Source organism: Rhinolophus sinicus, chromosome 16 (assembly GCF_057876585.1).
Source record: "Rhinolophus sinicus isolate RSI-liver-muscle chromosome 16, RSI-T2T, whole genome shotgun sequence".
Lineage (NCBI taxonomy): Eukaryota > Metazoa > Chordata > Mammalia > Chiroptera > Rhinolophidae > Rhinolophus > Rhinolophus sinicus.
The window spans coordinates 46500323-46514817 of record NC_142516.1 but is presented as its reverse complement, the minus strand read 5'-3'; the positions used below and the strand labels follow the sequence as shown (position 1 = coordinate 46514817).

Sequence of the window (14495 nt, the reverse complement as noted above, 5' to 3'; positions counted from 1 at the left end):
TCAGTGTAGAGTTCTATATTTAGCTAAAATACCTTTCCAAAATGATAGCTAATTATAGATATTTTCAGACTACCAAATCTGAGCATTTGCTTCTAACAGACTTCACTGAAAGAAGCTTAAAAATATAATATATATAGCGGGCAGAATTGCATGATCCCAAATGGATGATCTGGTATACGAGAAAGAATGGTAAACAAAGATATTAGCAAATTTTTGGTGAATCTAAAAAAGCATTGGTTGCAAAATACAAAATGATAATGATGTCTAATTTATGGTAGAAAAGGATAAAACTAAAGCACTAGATAACATAGCATATAAATTGGGTGGTAGTAATCAGAGTTAAAACATTTAAAGTCTGTATGTTGTGTGGGAGAGAAGAGAAATTTTGGAATTTGTTAAATATTAATGTTGAAGTAACATAACCACAAAAAGAACAGATATGCATGTACTCATACAAACATATGCTTTTGGATGTATAAATAAATAAATAAGATTATCCAGGAGATAATTTATTGCAAAGTTTTGGATCTGGGAGAGCCATTGTTGGGAAAAACTTCAAAAATTATATGTTAATTCTTGTTAAAGTACATTTTAACTATATTTAGCTGAAATGTGAGGCAAAAACACACAAAATATGCATTTGCTTGATAAAATAAACTACATCATTAAGAAATACCAAAGAGCTAAAGTTTACTATACACATACACAGAAATCCAAGAAGTGTTGGAATCTAATAATCTGGTTCCGTATTGACTTGATCTACCTAGCAAAAATTAATTCCACAATAGAGTAAAGTTGGCAATTTTAGCTAAGTACATTATATCAATAGAATTTAACTGAAGTTTACAATATGAAAAATGACATATTTTATGCACAAACTCTCATGCAGAGGGCAACAATGTTCAGATATGTATCAACAGAAATTTTCAACCACAATACAAGGAGCCTTAGGGCTGGAGAGAGGGTATTACAGTAGAGGAAGCAAACACAAGTGTTTATCAACTAAAAGATTCTTCATTATGTCTTTATTGTTATATTTATTACCTCACTGAGTGACTGTTTATAAGAAAAAAAATCTAGATAATGAATGCCATAAGTTGAAAGAATAAAATGTTTTCTGTGCCAGTACACTGAATCTATGCTACTTGAGTAATTAAAATTTGGTGGCTCTGCTGGATTAAATCTGCATCATTTTGTCCAATTCCAGAAAGGGATGTTTAGTGAAATAACATAAAACTGGGACTCTCAGGTCCTAATCCGTTTTGACCAGGACTAATTCTCATACAAAAGAACACATGATTAACTACAGGCCACCCCAGTTTATTCACAAGTTAACAAATTACACAGATGCTGGGTAGTCTTGGTCCTTTGACGTTAGCTATTATTTGTGATTTTCTGTGCCCTCCCCTTGGAGAATGAAGCAAAGGGCAAAAAAGGAAGTAATTAAATAAATCAATTTGTTACTTTTTGTTTTGTTATTGTTTAGCAACTCAAGGAAATGGTTTTGATAATAATAATAAAAAAAAAGAATCTGAGATGTCCTAGATTGAATAAGAGTGGCTGAAGAGTGAGAGAAAGAGACCTAACTGTTAGTGTGTTAATGTTTGCTGACCGGCTAATAAAAGATTTCTCACATTCCTGTTTTGCTATTGGGACTTTGGATTAATTTCCAGGTGGCTATTTCTGCAGATATTTTAGCCAGGCACCATCTAACTCTGCTTGTTTACATAGGGGCTTAGGGGAAGGCTGCCCACAGCCACTTCACAGGAGTGGGCATTTCTTTATGACGACTCTGCTGTCTCAGAGCTGGTCCCACTTCACCTTCTCCACTTTGCTGTAGCTCATGTAAATTCTTTTAGAGTACTTCTTTCTTCCCCTCTTCCCTACCTGATGTATGAAAATGCTTGCAAAACTGTCAGACCACGGACATACTATTTTTTTCTACCTAGCCGTGTGGCTGGTGGTTTAGATTCCATGCCCAAGACTGGTCTTTTGGCTAGCCATTTAGGCTTAATTAAACTTTATTTAAAAAAGACTTCAGTCGTGAAAGTTAAATATTTTCAGTTTAACATGGGGGTAAGAGAATAATTAAAACGAAGTGATAAAATGATACTTTATGAATGTCTGAAAGTTTCAAATTTAAAATTATATGATGTGTGATCAAACAATATGGTGAGTGTTTAAATTTAAAAAAAAATGTTACAGTAAAAGACACATTGCCATTAAACCCCATCAAAAATATTCCCCCTCTCTTTGAGCACATTTATCCCATCATTCTTGCCACTTTCCGAAGCAGTTCTGGAAGTCCTCTTTCGTGAGTGTCTTTAGTTGTGCTGTTGTGGCTGCCTTGATGTTCTGAATCGTTTTGACTTTGGGGAAGAGCCAGAAGTCGCACGGTGCCAGATCCAGTGAATAATATGGATGAGGACACACTGTAATGTTTTTATCTGACAGAAACTGCCCTATACCAGAAACGATGTGTGACACGGAACAGTGTCATGATGGAGGATGATTTCCAGCACACTTTAAAACACACATTTTCTCAACCGTAACTCACCCCCAACTGACTGCACTGAACAAGTTGAAACTTGTCACACATTGTTACTAATGTTTGATGTGCCTCTTCCTGTATTGAAGATCCCTGCCTTTCCGTTGGATGACACTCGGCAGTAGCATTCACCATATTTTGTGATCACAACAGAAAGGCTCCTTGTTACACATCGCTTCTGGTACAGTAATTTCTGTCAAATAAAAACATTAAGGTGTGTCCTCATCCACTTTATTCACCAAATCTGGCACTGTGAGACTTCTGACTCTTCTCCAAAGTCAAAATGACCATGAAAGGTAAACGTTTTGAACTGTTTCAGGACATTGAGGCAGCCACTACAGCACAACTAAAGACATTCACAAAAGAGGACTTCCAGAACTGCTTCAGAAAGTGGCAAGAATGATGGGATAACTGTGCTCGAAGAGAGGAGGAGTATTTTGAGGGGGATTCATGGCAATGTGTCTTTTACTGTAATACATTTTTTAAAAATTTAAACATTCACCGTATTGTTTGATCACACCTCGTATTCTTATACCCATAAAAATCAGTTTATTCAGTAAGCTCTCCAGATGCTTGTAACATAACAGCTAAATCATGTGCCGAATCAGCACCTTCAAGGTCATAAATGATTGTGCCCAGAGCAATTAATCAATTCCTGCTAAACGGTCAATGTGTTTTGAAATTAGGAGCTATTTTGGTTGACAAGATAAGCAATTTTAACTGTCCACTTATGAGCTTATTAATCGCTAAGGGACCACCTTATAAACAACCAAGAATTCTTCTAATGTGTATATTAGGTTTTGTCACCTGGACAGCACTCTGATCTGGTGACATGTGCTTCCATTTATAGATTCCCCCAATTATGTGCAGCATCACACTCTAGCAGCAGATACTGGCCCTGTAAGTCATTAGGCCAATTTGAGTACCCTTTCTTTTGAACAGGGGTGATCCTGACCACCTCACTGTAAAGACTGAATTGTGCAAAATGCCTGGCATGGCAGAGAAACGGATACATGTAAATTGGATGATGGTTATAAGCACTCACCTTACAAATGACTTCTGCATACAAAAGGATCCAAATAATTTGCCTTTAGCTCTTTAACTAGCACGCCCTTCAAAGTTGCGCTTTGTTTCTCGACTCTTGAGTTACCTTGGGAGTGCAGGTATTTATAAAAAAAGTATCTGTCAAAAGGGAGAATGCCACTGGTGCTCTGGGCCAGCTAACCCATCCTCCACCCACCCACATGTGCTTACAGTTCCCCAATGTTTAATTCTAGAAGTAACCTGAGCTCCAATAAGTTACCTATGCCTACTCTTATGTCCCCTTTTCCCTTTTCATCATTAGTGCCCCTGACTGACAGGAAGCCTGGTAATAAGCTAATGACATTCCCAACAGCATTTCAAGAATGCTCTGCATAAAACAGAGGTTCGCTCTCGTTGAAATTGTCCTATTTGATCTATTCTGAGGTGCCTTGGAGGCCAATACATATAGCTGAATTTTCACAAGAACACATATTTTGAGTTCCGAACCACAAACTTAGAAATGAAAAATTTAAAGTGAGACTATAGTAGAAAACTACTAGAGGTTTTCTCTTGTTCAAATGGACGAGGGCTTCGGTAACTAAAGCTCTTGAGTGTTTTGTTCTGCCTGGTGCTAAAGGTCTTTTTGTTTAGCAGGTGACTTCACTGCAGTTGTTTTCTAAAAGCCACTCTTACTGCTTCTCATAAGAAATGTTACTATTCACTTATCAAGGGACACTTCAACTTTACCATGGCCTCACTCTGCACTACACTTGGAGACCTCCGAGGGGTCACAAACCAGGCAGTATCCTTTTCCCTTTATGACACACAAGGTGGTCAAAGGCTGGAGGGGGGGAATCAGCCAGTATTACTTCCAACAGGCTGGGCTGTTTAATTTAATAATAATAATAATAATAATAATAATAATAATAATAATCCTTTGGCATATGGAACTTGAGCTTCTGTGGAGCAATTTGCCTCCACAGAATTATTAATTGGTCACCTTTTTAGCCCTCAATTTTTACCTGCATCACTTTGCCCAGTTTTTTAAATAAAAATGTAAAAGAATTGCAGGACAGTAAATCTGGTTACCCTCTTGGAAATGGTAAATGACACATTCTCCAAACACTGCAAAGCCAGCTTGAATTCTTGGAAATAATCAGTTGGTATTTGTAAGAAGTGCTTGTCCTGAGTAAGAACTACTAAGGCTAAATCTATTTTAATCGTATTTGTAATGCCTTTCTTCGGAGCCTGCAGAGGGAAATTTGCCCCCATTTTCCTTTCTTTTGAGAAATGAGACAAGTATCCCTTCATTTTCGACTTCTTTGTAGTCACTGTTTAAATGAGCACTTTTAATTAAAACTGTGGCAAAGGAGAGTATTTTTCACCTGACTGCTAAGACAATTTTGCTGACACCAGATTTTCAAGTCTACGGAGCCTTTTGTTTTGCAGTGAAAGTTTTATACTTCACCGTGGTTTAATACATGTAAAAGTTCCCTAGAAAGAAAATACCTGGAATGCAAATGTGAGATGGCACCGTTATTGGATTCCTAGTCTGATGACCCACAAAACTTTGGAAGTGAAAAATGACATTTTAATTTATTCCATATTGTTTTTGTGATTCCTCAGTGTTAGATACCAGGTACTTCCAGGTGACAGATTCTGCTAAGCCAAAGCTAAAGGTTTAGAAATGATTATGAAACCCCACTGAGAATATGAGCAGGTCACAGGAGGATACGCTATGAATTTTCTTCCAGAATTATTTAGGATAAAATTTTCTAGAAGCAAGGAGATAGGAATTTTCTAGACGGACATGGGTGTTTTGAGGAGGGTCGGTTATTTCTTCTCTATAGGTCTATGATTGGGATTGGAAGTTTCAATATGAATTCTAGTTTTATTTGCAGTTTTAGAAAGGCCTTCCGAAGCCGCTGCCAGTTCAACAGCCTAGAGATTACAAGATGAACACTGGAAATTAATGGAGCAATTACCCAACCCCTCAATACTTGACCATGCTCATTCAAAGCTGCTTCGTTAGCCATAGTCTAGGGATTCGCTATTTTATTTGTGAAGTGGGATTCAATTCATTTCATATTTGGTGTGTATTAGTCAATGGTGATTCCCAGATCAAATCTGCATAATGCAAAGTAAGACAAGTTTTAAAAAATTCAATCCCAAAGCATTTTAAGAGGATAAGGTCGTAGACGCCATGCTGCTGACCACTTTCCTTCCCCTCCAACCTAGTATTTCTCCTTCAGTCTTCTTACTTCCTATCATCGGCCACTCACAATGCTCAGCCAATAAGGCTTTTATCCTGGTAGACTCAATAGTTAGAGCTTATGTATGAAAATGAGGCTTAACAATAATTATCTAAATTATGTGAAAACTGTAACAAGGAGCTCAACCTGATCTAATAAGCAGAGTAAATAGCAAGAGAAAATCTGAAGAGAATTATGTGGGTGACTTGAGAAGTTTAAATACAAGCCTTTAATTAGGTTATACTTACCCTGTCCACATATCAGCTCAGCATTATTAGAAGAGATGATTAGTAAGCAAATAAGATTCTAATCAAGTTCAACACTGCTTTCTTTTCTAAATAATCTACAGCCTTACCCTCAGCTAAAGAAGAGTCTTTGAGAAGGGACCCAATATCTGATGTAGGGCTATCTTGCTGTTGCGCTGGAAGGCAGTTTAAAAGTTACCTGGAACTGACCCTAAGTAAAACAATGTTGAAACCAGAGCTTTAGTATCTCAGTATCTTTTTATTGGATCCCTCTGTTCTGACTTTCATGAAGCATCTGAATGAACTGTCAGGTCCTCCAAAAGCCCAGGAATGCCTTTTTGGGGGCATGTGCAATTTGGTAGGATGTGGCTTGGTGCTGAGAAGAGAAAGAAGTAAGAATCCTTTATTCAGTGTCAGCTTTTAATGTCTACTATCCTGTGTCACAAACTTCTCTCTCTGTAATATGTGAGAGAAGCTGGTTTCATTGCTATCTTACTAGGACCTGTCAAGACTGGGAACTGGGAACAGAAGACCACAAAGTTCTGGGAAGGGTTGAGCAAGTGGTTCTATTAACCAAAGATGTAATTTTACAAAGAACTTGTCCTGCACCTGGCTTTTGCACTTAATTAACCTTGTCAAAGAATAGTGATTTTGTAACGCTATTGCAAAGTTTTCAGCGTCCTTATAAAAAGCCAGAAATATAATAGCAATCAACTTCCTTTCAAAACAGAAGAAACAGAACTGAGGGGGAGTCCTGAGGAGCCTGGATTCGAGACCCATCTCTGTTGTTAAATAATTGGGTGACTCTGGAAAAATAATTTAACTTGACTGTGCTCCAATTGCCTCATCTATAAAACAGGTAGAGGGATTTGGGATTATTTTAGTATTTTTTATGCCTGGCTAAACAGTAGAAGAACATGGCTAACTTTAAAAAAAACTTTGCATGCCAGGTTTTCTCTCAGACCAATGAAGGGAACTCTGAGAGAGATGTGTGAACATGAGCCTCCAAGGTGAGAACCACTGCATCTGATTCCCCCAGTGTCTTTAGTGGCCAGAGTCTGTGACATCATGCTGTACTATCTATGTGGTACCATAGATACATAATGTTCCTGAGCAGGTATGGTTCTCATGTTTTAATAATTTTAATAGTAATTATAATTACTATCAATAACTATTTTATGCATAGAATTACTATTACAATGATTTTAATAATGACCCTCCTTTTTCCAACTGTCTCTTCTACCAAATTCCAACAGATTCTGCCTCACAGTGTATCCAGACCACACAGACATTTCGAAGATCCAAATGCTTCCTCTTAGACTGTCTTGAAGGGAAAAGTTAATGTTGTACCTTATTTAAAAAAAAAAAAAAAATTAATGAAGGTCAAAGTTAATCTGCCCTCTGGAGTTTTTTGACCACTTTGTTAAAAATCACTTTAACTTTCAAATATTCTTGTCCAGAGGAGGGGTCCAAAGATGTTAAGTTAGCTGACCTGTTTCACTTAAATCTTGGCAAATAACTAACCATGCCTCTCCCCTCTAAAGACTGGCACTCTTTAACCGACAGTAGTTGATGATTTTTCCTTTGTCCAAACCGCATGCATGTTTCTTGGAGAGGACAAGAGGTAAAGAAGACAGAGATTGGTGCAAAATAACTAACTTGCCTGATAAAACAAGACATATGACCTGTGGACAACTCCAGCCCTTTGTCTAGAGAGGAGACTCAGAATAATTCGAGGGCAAGTATTTAAAGTGGACAAAATGCTCATTGTGTCTGGTGAAAGGCATGAACTCCCACTTGTTAAATACGAAAACTGGTCCTCATTTGGATGATTACACGCAGAAAGAAAGGTTTCCCCTCGGGGTGACTGCTCCGAGACCATCTAGGACAGGCAAGACCCAATGCAGTCACCCTGCTCAGAAGGGCTTGCTAAGGGTTTAATGTTCTGCACTTTCTGTCTTGAAATCCTTAACAATTTTATCCTTGAATTTGTGTTTTGTAAGTGAAACCTGATGGGACAATGAAGCATGCGCAGAGGGCTTGGAAGGTCAGCTCACACAGGTCCATGGTCACACGTCCTACCTCCTGATGCCCCGCTAGGATGGGATCTCAGCTACCTGCTCCTGTCTCTGACGTCCCTGCCAGACTAACTTCCCTTCCCCAACCCTGTATGGGGCAGTGACAGGGGTATGCTCCACAGTCATCCTACATCCCTGGCTGGGACCTGGGAGCAGACAAGAAGATAGTCAGTGTCAGGTATGTGCCCTTTAGCATTTCAGGGCAAGGAACTCACTGTCCCTGCCTTGGGCTGGCAGTGCCACGGTATATTTCACAGGTGACTTGGTGGCAAGTCTCCCCCACACCAGGCAGCCAGCATGTTCCAGTGTGGAGATAGTAGTCCCTTAGGGGTTGCCCATCCACTGTGGGTTGGGGCTGTCAGCCGTGGGAAGGGGGGATTGATTTCCCTGACCCTGTGAGGGCCTACATTTTCATTTTAGACTGGGTTCTGCAAGTCGTATAGTTGACTTCGCCTAACCTGATTGCCAAAGACAGCTCTGTATTTGATAGAGTTATATGGGGCCTGGGGAGGGTTGTTAAAGTTAAATGTCCTTGTGTGTCCACTCTTCCGGAACAGAGTAAAAGCTCTATCTGTCTCTTTATGTTTTTGCTATACAGTTAAATTTCATAATATGCATATTTCATATATTAGCTGTGTGACGTGGGGCAAATGACTTAACATTTCTGGGCCTTAGTACACTATTCGGTCATAATACATTATTCGGACAGGAATAATACTACTGTCATAAACATGAAATGAGGTAACGTATGTAAGTACTTGGCACAGACCTGACCACATAGATACTCACTATATTTTAGTTGCTATTATTATTCTAATTTTCATTATTATTTGCTACAGACCCTGAAAGCTGTTACAAAGTTACTTTGATTAATACTTTGAAGGATACACATTCTAACAAACTAGCTTGGAGTTTCAGGCTCCAGGGTTCTTAGGATTTCTCAAATTCACTAGAAAATTTTAGAAGGGGGTAAAAATATCAGGTAGAAAAATTATATAATGAAAAGGGATCTTGGCTTTGTCCATCTAAAAAGGCACAAGTGCCACACCCACCGTAGGTGTCTAATTGTTGAGGCCCACAGTGAATAAAGCAGGGAGGTGACAGCATCTCACTTTCTGTTTTGCTAGAATGAGTGGATGCAGGAGACTGACGCAATGGGGAAGTCAAAGTGTGTAACAGGGTGATTACAAGCTACCTGTCTCTAGTCAGTGAAGAGGTGGTGCCCATAGCCTCCTGTCAGTGACTGTCACTAATGCCAGCTTATGCAGCCTGGTCTTCCTGCGGAAATATTTTAACGTATCTTTGGGTTCTGAGGAAGTTAAAGAAGCTCTTCACTGCGCAATCACTGTGACTGTCATAAATATATTGAGCCGTAGCTGTATACCAGGTGATTTTATCTCCTCTCCGAGCCTCATAAACCTCCATCAGGCAATCATGCCCATTTCATAGATCAGACATCTTGAGACTCAGCTAAGTTGACTGGTTTAACTAAGACTTTCTAGCTGGTCAGCAAGAGAGTGAGGGTTTAGACACAGTTGTATCTGACTTCAAGATCACGCATGTTGCTTTAATTGATCACAAAGCCTCTCTTGTAACTGTAGTAAGTGAACTCTTAGTGGAAGTAATTACATAGTGAACACTTTCTTAGTTTTAACCTCAGGCATTGTTCTAAGCACTTAATATATGCTGACTCATTTAATCTTTGCTACGAGCCTATGGAGTAGGAATTACTATTCCCATTTTGCAGATGAGGAAACTGAGACACTGGGAAGTTAAGTAAACTGGACAAAGTCACACAGCCCTAAGTGACAGGCCAGGCTATAAACCCAACAATGTGGCTTCAGATTCTGTGCTCAACCATGAGGTGAGGGAATCAGAACTCCTGGAATTATTTTAAAGGGTTAACTGAAAGAATGTAATTTGACTTTCTAAACTAATATACTAAGACTTGTATCTAAATGTGTGTCCTTCAAAGTATTAGTCAAAATATTAAAAAAATGTTTTCAGAGCCTGAAACAAATAACGATGATTACAGTAAAAATAGCAGTTAAAATTAATTTTACATTTATTATGTGCCTGGCACTATGCCGAGTGATTTACATACATCATCGCATTAATCACTTATGATGGTATAATTATAATTATTTATTATTATTATTATTCCTAGATAACAGAATAAATTACTGAGGTCCACAGAATTTAATTCACTTTTCCTGTGTCACACAGCAAGTATATAATGGTTCTGGGAAAACCTGAAGAGTGTCTGCATCCAAAATCCATACTCTTCATTACCAAACTAGTACTCTGTTCTTTTAGAACTTTTAGTGGTGGAAAACTTTATCTTCTGTCAACAGACTTGATTTTTAAAAAATAACAGAAGTCACATGTGACTGAGTCCTAAGTTTTTTGAATTTCAGTTACTTGAGATTAATTTTTGGTCAAAAACATTTCCTGATGAAAATATAGATGGCTTGTCTCCTGTGAGCTATAAATTGTCTGGAATAGGTCCCCAAAACATGTCCAGGTCACTGGCAACGTCATGGTAATTAGAATCTCCCCCGGTGATCACCGTGGAGGGACCCTCTTACTTATGAGCAAAGATATGCTCCATATTTGACAGACACTACATGTTAACAAGGGAAGCAATGACCAGCAGCTGACCACGTGCCTCTGGGCTTGTGGCACGAGGCTGGCAGGTACCATTCAAGCACGCTATGAAGTCCCTGGGTGTATTGATCTATGATGATTGCCCACTAAGTCACTTCCTCATCGGCAGGACATTTCTTATACGGAGAACGTGCATGACTTTTCATTAATGCAGGATCCCAGAGGAGCCACATTTTATAGGGTTCAACCCCATACTGTGAATGAGGACTGTGCCGAGTTGGGGACCCTTCTTGACCTTGTGTGGGCGCATACATCCCTTACCTTATCAACTCTTCATTTCCCTTAGTGCTGTACACCCAAGACTAACCCTTTCTTTGTTTTCCCTGGCCTTGCTAGAGGTTGCATTCAGCATCCCCTTCTTTCCAATCTATTGCTCAGTATTGGTTTTAATTTAATATGTTGTTCAGAATTAATTTTCTTAGGGAAGAACTGTGGAAATAGCTCATCTTGGGGAAGAAACTACTGCAGTGAGACAGGGTGGGGTGGGGGTCGGAGGCAGATGAAGAAAGGAAGAAGAGAGGAAAAAGAAAAGAGAGGAGGCTTTATTGAACATTTTTAGACTGGAACCAGTGTGAGGTGACTTCCCTTGCATTTTGCAGATGCTTCTCTAAGCAAAATTTTCTCTCCAAACTCGGAAAATTCTGTGGCATGCCTGAGAACTGCCACCTCCAGCTGCTCCACCCTCACTCATCTAACTCTCTCTTTTAATAGTTAGAAGCAAGCTTGTGGGAATATAGTATTTCTAGAATTTTCAAAAACACATGGTATACTTTTCTCCTGGCAAAATCTGTCAGCCAAGTAGGAGATGTCCAGGAGGAAAGCAGAAATTTAGAAGTGACAATTCTTAGAAGTAAAATTGGTATATTTCCTAAAGCCTCCTTTCCAAAAAAAGAATGCTTTTCATAGGAAGCTATCATGTTGAGAACATTATTGAACACAGCTGCTTAGAGAAAAAGCACACAATTTGGATGGCAAGATCTCTGTTAGAACACGAGAGAAGTTAGTCTGGGGTGATCATTTCTGCTTTGAATTGAGAGAAATGCTAATTACGAATAGACTAAAACAGAGACCTAAAGGTAAGATATTTTTACCAAAGGAGTTAGAAAAACATGTCTTAACAGAGGAGACCCAGGAAGTAACATAATAAAAATTAGGTAACTATAGAAATCTACTGATATTATTAATAACAACAACAGTCATGTGTCTGACCTCACACTAATTTTTTTTAAATCCTAGAAGGAAGGTTTTCTTTCCCCCGTTTTATAGAGAAAGTGGAGATGCCCAGCAGCAAGGTAATTAAAGCAGGTCACCCAGCGAGGAACTGGCAGAGTTGGGGTTGGGCCCAAAGACTAAATCTCTAGCTCTTCATCATTCCATTGCAGGACTTGAGATAGAATTTAAGAAGTGACTGAATTGTTTTCTGATTACCATGGCTTTGTTGGAATGGCCACCTCCTTGGAACTCAATGGTCCCAAATGCATCCGTTGGACTGAGTTGAGTGTGCTTGCTGATGGACCACTTCTCAGACTGGATGTCATTTCGTGAGAGGCGACTTTCATTTTTCTCATTCTGAAGAATGGATATACTGGGAGTGAGGCCAACATGCTGGCCTATGAGACGCCCACAGCAACACCTATAACATAAGAGGTCACAGTGAGCCGGTTGTATTAGCCACTATTGGAATACACACTTACGGCTGCAGAAATCTACAAACCATAGTAAGCCAGTTAGTCAATTTTTAGGTGGAATCCCATAACATGGCTCTAGCAGGCAAATGGTGAACTTAGGATTTACTCGATATACATTTCTTTCTGCCCCCTCATCATTTTCCTTTAGCTGTATAAGCTGTAACATGCCTCCTGTCCTTCTCCACCCACCTTTTTCACACCTGCCATATTGTTCAGGATTGGAATCTCCAAACAAAAGCTCTGTAGATTTTTTTTTTTTTTTTTTTTACTTCCTGCTCCTCTCGTCTATTAAATCTTGCAGGAAGGACACTGAACAGCTTCAAGGGAAGAATTTTAACATGCACATTTAAATGAGGACTCTCACTCATATGTGAGTCACAACCTAACTTGTCTTTTCCAAATTGACATTGACTGTCAAATATCCAATTCTGAGGGGGAAAAATAATTCTGCAGCTTAAGTGTTCTTGAAGAAACAATGAAAAAATTATTCACAAGATATTTAAAAACAAAAGTTGCTTCTTACACCATTAAAATGTTCTTCATACTTTACTACCATCACTGTTATGATTATTGTAATAATACTGCTACATAGTTATAATTTATTAAATACTAACAATGTGACATTCATTTTTACAGGTAAAATATTATAGTTTTGAAGGTTAGGTAATTTGTTCCAGGTTTCACAGTTAGTCTATTTGACTCTATAGTCTATATTTTAAACTGCTGTATTACAATGCCTTTTCAAAAAGGCATTTCCAGATATTCATATGTTACTTTATCCAAATACTTCCCACCTTCTTACTGTTGATCTTCAGGAAGGTAAGTAGAATACTAAAAATGTGCTTGGATAGTAATTTGAAGGTCTGCAGACTAATTAGTAATCTGTTAGGAGTCACTTATTTAAAAATCTCTTTTTCACTATAGCAAAGCATGTCAGTACAAACTAAGCATTTTGATAAAATGCTTACAAGGGAAAACTGGTAACCATACTAAAATATGTATTATAACCCATTCTTAGATTCAGTGATTAATTGCTTCCCCGATGATATATGTTATTCTGTATAGGCTCTTAGAGAATTAACTGTAGGGATGGCATATTATGTGATATATACATATGATTGCTTCAAAGATGTCCAGCAACAATATAAATTGATCTTTAATTTCACATTGGTTTACATGCAGTGGATAGTGGTTGCTATGGTACTTTTGTTCCCATCGTTGCTACTTCATGTTCTCAGTACATTACAGAGATAGCAAGATTACCTATGGGGGTCTTTGGTGCTGGGTATGATGTGAACACATTCTCTTTTATAAAATGCTCTTTCTATCCATGATTTCTGAGCCTGAAAAAAAAGAAGAAGAGAAAAGGTGAACATCACCTTTAAGTATTTTTGACTTGGCAGCAAAATTAATCACACAATAGACTGGTATCTCATATACTGAATTAAAATTGTGGTTACACACATATAAACACTGCATAGAACAAAACCAACTGCTCTCAGAACATGCTGATTAAGTTATTTATCATTATAATATTGAGAGTTAAAGGAAATGACCATAACAAAAATAATGTTAAAAAAATAATGTTAGTGATAGAACCATATATAAATTCATAACGACTTTTGAAGAACAGAAAACACTATTTACAGAGAAAATGAAAAACGTAGAGCTGGATGTTTGTAACCCTATAGATAACAAGTATTCATTTGTGGGAAGATATACAGTTAACCCTTGAACAACACAGATTTGACCTGTGTGGCTCCACTTAATGTGGACTTTTTTTCAATAAATATTATAAATGTATCTTCTCTTCCTTACGATTTTCTTAATAACATTTTCTTTCCTTTAGCTTCCTTTACTGTAAGAATATAGTATATATTAGGTTGGTGCAAAAACAATTGCGGGCCAAAAGGTTAAAAATAATTGCAAAAACTGCAATCACTTTTGCACCAACCTAATAATTCATATTATAAATAGACTAAGTGTTAATCAAC

The 14495-nt window shown here is 38.1% G+C and overlaps 1 protein-coding gene across 20 annotated transcripts in view; it reads right to left on the bottom strand.

Annotated features, from left to right (window-relative positions):
- Positions 1–14495, bottom strand: part of TRPM3 (transient receptor potential cation channel subfamily M member 3) — an 833246-nt gene that overhangs the window by 246137 nt on the left and 572614 nt on the right. For all 20 annotated transcript variants that reach the window (XM_074330560.2, XM_088793014.1, XM_074330550.2 and 17 more), the window contains 2 exons: positions 13765–13844; positions 12242–12446 (listed from right to left, as the gene is read on the bottom strand). In XM_074330560.2, coding sequence (XP_074186661.1) covers positions 12242–12446; positions 13765–13844 — 285 coding nt within the window. The remainder of the gene's footprint in view (positions 1–12241; positions 12447–13764; positions 13845–14495) is intronic.